The 6525-nt window shown below is 40.3% G+C and overlaps 1 protein-coding gene across 1 annotated transcript in view; it reads right to left on the bottom strand.

Annotated features, from left to right (window-relative positions):
• The window catches only part of LRIT3 (leucine-rich repeat, immunoglobulin-like and transmembrane domains 3), a 25670-nt gene that overhangs the window by 16970 nt on the left and 2175 nt on the right, over nt 1–6525 (bottom strand). The window contains exon 2 of the mRNA XM_011945759.1: nt 4386–4858. Coding sequence (XP_011801149.1) covers nt 4386–4858 — 473 coding nt within the window. The remainder of the gene's footprint in view (nt 1–4385; nt 4859–6525) is intronic.

The raw sequence follows: 6525 nt of genomic DNA, 5'->3' as shown, positions 1-6525 counted from the left end.
GAACTCTCCACCCCAAATCAACGGAATGCACATTCTTCTCAGCACCACATTGCACTTATTCTAAAATTGACAACATAATTGGAGGTAAAAACACTCCTCAGCAAATGCAAAAGAACAAAAATCATAACAAACAGTCTCTCAGACCACAGTACAATCAAATTAGAACTCAGGATTGGCTGGGCATGGTGGCTCCCATCTGTAATCCCAGCACTTTGGGAGCCTGAGGTAGGAGGATCACAAGATCAGGAGTTCAAGACCAGCCTGGCCAACATAGTGAAACCCCATCTCTACTAAAAATACAAAAAATGTGCTGGATGTGGTGGTGGGCATCTGTAATCCCAGCTACTTGGGAGGCTGAGGCAGGAGAACTGCTTGAACCTGGGAGGCAAAAGTTGCAGTGAGCCAAGATAGTGCCATTGCACTCCAGCCCAGGTGACAGTGCGAGACTCTGTCTCAAAAAAAAAAAGAACTAAGGATTACAAAACTCACTCAAAACTGCACAACTACATGGAAACTGAACAACCTGCTCCTGAATGACCACTGGGTAAATAACGAAATTAAGTCAGAAATAAATAAATTCTTTGAAACCAATGAGAACAAAGACTTAATGTACCAGAATCTCTGGGACACAGCCAAAGCAGTGTTTAGAGGGAAATTTAAAGCATGAAATTCCCACAGGAGAAAGTGAGAAAGATCTAAAATAGACACCCTAACATCACAATTAAAAGAACTAGTAAAGCAAGAGCAAACAAATTAAAAAACTAGCAGAAGACAAGAAATAACCAAGATCAGAGCAGAACTGTAGGAGATAGAGACCCAAAAAACCCTTCAAAAAAATCAGTGAATCCAGGAGCTGTTTAAAAAAAAAGATTAACAAAATAGACCACTAGCAAGACTAATAAAGAATAAAAGAGAGAAGACTCAAATAGACTTAATAAAAAATGATAGAGGATATAACCACTGATCTCAAAGAAATACAAACTACCATCAAAGAATACTATAAACACCTCTGCACAAATAAACTAGAAAATGTAGAGAAATTGATAAATTCCTGGACACATACACCCTCCCAATACTAAACCAGGACGAAGTTGAATCCCTGAATAGACAAATAACAAGTTCTGAAATTGAGGCAGTAATTAAATAGCCAACCAACCAAAAACTGCCCAGGACCAGATGGATTCACAGCTGAATTCTACCAGAGGTACAAAGAGGAGCTGGTGCTATTCCTTCTGAAACCATTTGAAACAATAGAAAAAAAGGAACTCATTTTATGAGGCCAGCATCATCCTGATACCAAAACCTGGCAGAGACACAATAAAAAAAGAAAATTTCAGGCCAATATCACTGATGAACATTGACATGAAAATCCTCAGTAAAATACTGGCAAATCAAATCCAACAGCACATCAAAAAGCTTATCCACCACGACCAAGTCGGCTTCATCCCTGGAATGCAAGGCTGGTTCAACATATGCAAATCAATAAACATAATCCATCATATAAACAGAACCAATGACGAAAACCACATGATTATCTCAATAGTTGCAGAAAAGGCCTTCAATAAAATTCAACACCCTTTCATGCTAAAAATGCTCAATAAACTAGGTATTGATGGAACGTATCTCAAAATAATAGGAGTTTTTATGACAAACCCACAGTCAATATCATACTGAATGGTCAAAAGCTGGAAGCAGTCCCTCTGAAAACCGGCACAAGACAAGGATGCCCTCTCTCACCACGCCTATTCAACATAGTATTGGAAGTTCTGGCCAGGGTAATCGGCAAGAAAAAGAAATAAAGGGTACTCAAATAGAAAGAGAGGAAGTCAAATTGTCTCTGCAGATGACATGATTGTATATTTAGAAAACCCCATCATCTTAGCCAAAGCTGATAAGCAACTTCAGCAAACTCTCAGGATACAAAATCAATGTGCAAAAATCACAAGCATTTCTATAAACCAATAATAGACAAACAGAGAGCCAAATCATGAGTGAATTCCCATTCACAATTGCTAAAAAGAGAATAAAATACCTAGGAATACAATTAACAAGGGATGTGAAGAACCTCTTCAAGGAGAACTACAAACCACTGCTCAAAGAAATAAAAGAAGACACAAACAAATGGAAAAACATTCCATGCTCATGGATAGGAAGAATCAATATCATGAAAATGGCCATACTGCCCAAAGTAATTTATAGATTCAGTGCTATCCCCATCAAGCTACCATTGACTTTCTTCAAAGAATTAGAAAAACTACTACTTTAAATTTCATATGGGACCAAAAAAGAGCCCATATAGCCAATACAGTACTAAACAAAAAGAATAAAACTGGAGGCATCATGCTACCTGACTTCAAAATATACTATAAGGCTACAGTAACCAAAACAGCATGGTACTGGTACCAAAACAGAGATATAGATCAACGGAACAGAACAGAGGCCTCAGAAATAACACCACACATCTCCAGCCATCTGATCTTTGACAAGCCTGACAAAAACAAGCAATGGGGAAAGGATTTTCTATTTAATAAATGGAGTTGGGAAAACTAGCTAGCCATATGCAGAAAACTGAAACTGGACCCCTTCCTTATACCTTATACAAAAATTAACTGAACGTGGATTAAAGACTTAAATGTAAGGCCTAAAACCATAAAAAACCTAGAAGAAAACCTATGCAATACCATTCAGGACATAGGCATGGGTAAAGACTTCATGACTAAAACACCAAAAAGCAACAGCAACAAAACCCAAAATTGACAAATGGGATCTAATTAAACTAAAGAGCTTCTGCACAGCAAAAGAAACTATCATCAAAGTGATCACAGGTAACCTACAGAATGGGAGAAAATGTTTGCAATCTATCCATCTGACAAAGAGCTAATATCCAGAATCTACAAGGAACTTAAACAAAGTTACAAGAAAAAAAAAAACAACTCCATCAAAAAGTGGGCAGAGGATATGAACAGACACTTCTCAAAAGAAGACGTTTATACAACCAACAAACATATGAAAAAAGCTCATCATCACTGGTTATTAGAGAAAGGCAAATCAACATCACAATGAGATACCATCTCACACCAGTTAGAATGGCGATCATTAAAAAGTCAGGAAACAACAGATGCTGGAGAGGATGTGGAGAAATAGGAATGCTTTTACACTGTTGGTGGGAGTGTAAATTAGTTCAATCGTTGTGGAAGACAGTCTGGCGATTCCTCAAGGACCTAGAACCGGAAATACCATTTGACCCAGCAATCCCATTACTGGGTATATACCCAAAGGATTATAAATCATTCTACTATAAAGACACATGCACATGTATGTTTATTGTAGCACTATTCACAATAGCAAGGACTTGGAACCAACCCAAATGCCCATCAGTGATAGACTGGATAAAGAAAATGTGCCACATGTATACCATGGAATACTATCCAGTCATAAAAAAGGATGAGTTCATGTCCTTTACAGGGATATGGATGAAGGTGGAAACCATCATTCTCAGCAAACTAACACAGAAACAGAAAACCAAACACTGCATGTGCATAAGTGGGAGTTGAACAATGAGAATACATGGACACAGGGAGGGGAACATCATACACTGGGGCCTGTTGGGGGGTAGGGGTCTAGGGGAGGGATAGCATTAGGAGAAATACCTAATGTAGATGACGGGTTGATGGGTGCAGCAAGCCACCATGACACATTTATACCTATGTAACAAACCTACATATTCTGCACATAAGGTATAATAATAATAATGAAAAGAACCCCAGAGAAATACACATAGAACCTAAACAAGACCAAGTTCAAAATTCCAAAACGAGTCACAGCTAACTAAGAGACCAAATCAGTTAGGGAACCATTTTGGGTCAGTAAAATAACTGATGTTTCCACCATTTCCTTTTAGATTAAGGAAATTTAGAAGCTATTCTTCCTAACTAATGAAGCCACTGCTATCGCGTAAAGATGCCAGTGCCCCTCTCCTGCTCCTGAAGAACCTAATGAAGTGTTTGAAAAGTCAACTGAGCAGAAGCTGGTACCAGAGTATGGAGTAATGCTGTGCTCACAAGAGTCTATGCAGGTTGGTGGATTCTGTCTCTCAGTTGGAGGCTCTTTAAGAGAAGAGGTCCTCTCTCCATTTATGACTCAAGTTCTCTTCCACTTTTCCACACATGTGTATGTACACACATGCGTGCACGCACACACAGCCCTTTCACCTTACACAGGGGAAAGAGTTAACTTGACCTAGGTTAACTAATAAGGTACTATGCCACTGAAAGTGCAATTACAGGGTGAAAAGCCAAATCCAGTAAATGCTAAAAGACTGGACAACAAAAGCTATGCACAGCAAAGTACCTATATATGAAAAGCCCAGAGGCTTGCGAGCTTACCAAGAATAATCCTGCTTGGGGAAAGGTCCAGGCCTCCAGAAGATGTTGTAACTAAATGAGACCAGCTCTCCAGGAAATCTGGTGGCAACGTGGTGAGTCTGTTGCTTGATAAATCCAAGTAGGCAAGGTTCTTCAGATACCTGAGTGCCTCATTTGGCACACTGGTTATTTTGTTATTGTGCAAGTCCAGGGTCCTCAGAAGGGGCATGTCCAGCAGAGATGCCCAAGGGAAAGCAGCCAGGGAATTCCCATCCAAGCGCAACTCATGCAGTTGCTTCAGGTTGTAAAAGCTGCTGGGGTCAATGCTGGCCACGGAATTGTAAGTCACCCAGAGATACTGGAGCTCCACCAGGTAATAGAAGGCCTCCGCCGAGATTCTGCGGATGACAGTCTTCTCTATGCGAAGCTTCACAGTGTCCATGGGGAGGTTCGTAGGGAGCTCGTTCATATCCATGTCATTACATAGCACCAACCTAGTGTCACAACATGAGCAATGTGAGGAAACTCACTTTCCAACACCCATTTGAAAAAAATACTTCTCATTTGAAAAACGTTATCAATTTTCGGCCGGGCAGTGGCTCACACCTGTAATCCTAGCACTTTGGGAGGCCAAGGTGGGCCTTGGTTCAAATCTAACCAAGGTCTAAGGTCTGCCACCTCCTGTGTGGCCATGGAAAACCACTTCACCAGTGTCTCAACCTAATTTTCCCATACGGCACTGTTATGGATGATTAATTACAATGGATGTAAAACTCTACAACTTCCTAGCACATAATATGTACTCAGTAGGTATTTGCTGCTACTGTCAACAACCCTGGTTTTACATGGAAAGGAACTGAGGCCCAACAACATTCAGTAACTTCCCAAGGCCACCCAGCTAGTGGGTTTCACAGCCACCTTTCAAAACCACTTCTTTCCAACTTAAAGTGTACCTCTTTAGGAAATGGCCCATTTTAAAAGAACCCTTGTTAAAATAATAAATGAATCCTTTTTAAGAGAATAACTTATTTAGGTGAAAAAAAAGTGTTCACAGTACATGTTTAAAGTTGAGCTCTGTTTTAACAACGTGACTTGCACATTGCTTTCTGCCTAAGGAATAAACCAGAAACTAGGAGCTGACCTTGAGTGAGTCACATTTTGTTCTTGTTTGTTGGCACATATAAAACAGGCTTAGAAAAACAACACTGGGCAATGTGGCTCGTGGCTGTAATCCCAGCACTTTGGGAGGTCAAGGTGGGCGGATCACCTGAGGTCAGAAGTTCGAGATCAGCCTGGCCAACATGGCGAAACCCTGACTCCACTAAAAATACAAAATGAGCCAGGCTTGGTTGTAGGTGCCTGTAATCCCAGCTACTCAGGAGGCTGAGGTGGGAGAATCACTTGAACTTGGGAAGCAGAGGTTGCAGTGGGCCAAGATCATCCCACTGCACTCCAGCCTGGGTGACAGACCAAGACTCCATCTCAAAATAGAAAAAATAAAAAGAAAAGAAAGAAAGAAAAACAACACTGTCCCATGTGTGAATTTAAACTATGAGGAATCTGAGAATTTAGATTCATTTTAGCCTGGAAAATGACTTATTTATCTCCTATGGGATACTCATCTGAATTACAAGAAATAATAAGAAGTTTTGCAAAGTATCATCTAAATTATAGCACACTATAAATTCAGTAAATAATTACAATAAAATAACCCTTTAGTGAAACACATCACATTAAATAAGTGGATTTGAAAAATCAGCCCATAAACAGACATAAGTAGCATAAAGCTGCAATGTAGTGGTTGTGTGGTAGTGGTAGTTTTGTCTTATTTCTATAACTTCAGGAGAAGACCTCATGGAATCTTTGAAATCCTGTAGGGATATCTCTTACTTTTCATCTCTATTTTGTATCACAGATTTCAGGGCTACTTTATACCAGAATGGTAGCAGTTTCTATTCATTAAGAAAGTATTGGCCGGGTGCGGTGGCTCACGCCTGTAATCCCAGCACTTTGGGAGGCCGAGGTGAGCAGATTACCTGAGGTCAGGAGTTTGAGACCAGCCTGGCCTACATGGTGAAATCCCGTCTCTACTAAAAATGCAAAAACTGGGGCCGGGCGCGGTGGCTCAAGCCTGTAATCCCAGCACTTTGGGAGGCCGAGA

Source organism: Colobus angolensis, unplaced genomic scaffold (assembly GCF_000951035.1).
Source record: "Colobus angolensis palliatus isolate OR3802 unplaced genomic scaffold, Cang.pa_1.0 Scaffold244, whole genome shotgun sequence".
In the NCBI taxonomy this organism is placed as follows: Eukaryota; Metazoa; Chordata; class Mammalia; order Primates; family Cercopithecidae; genus Colobus; species Colobus angolensis.
The sequence above is the reverse complement of the archived record's forward strand: the minus strand, read 5'-3'. Positions and strand labels throughout refer to the sequence as shown.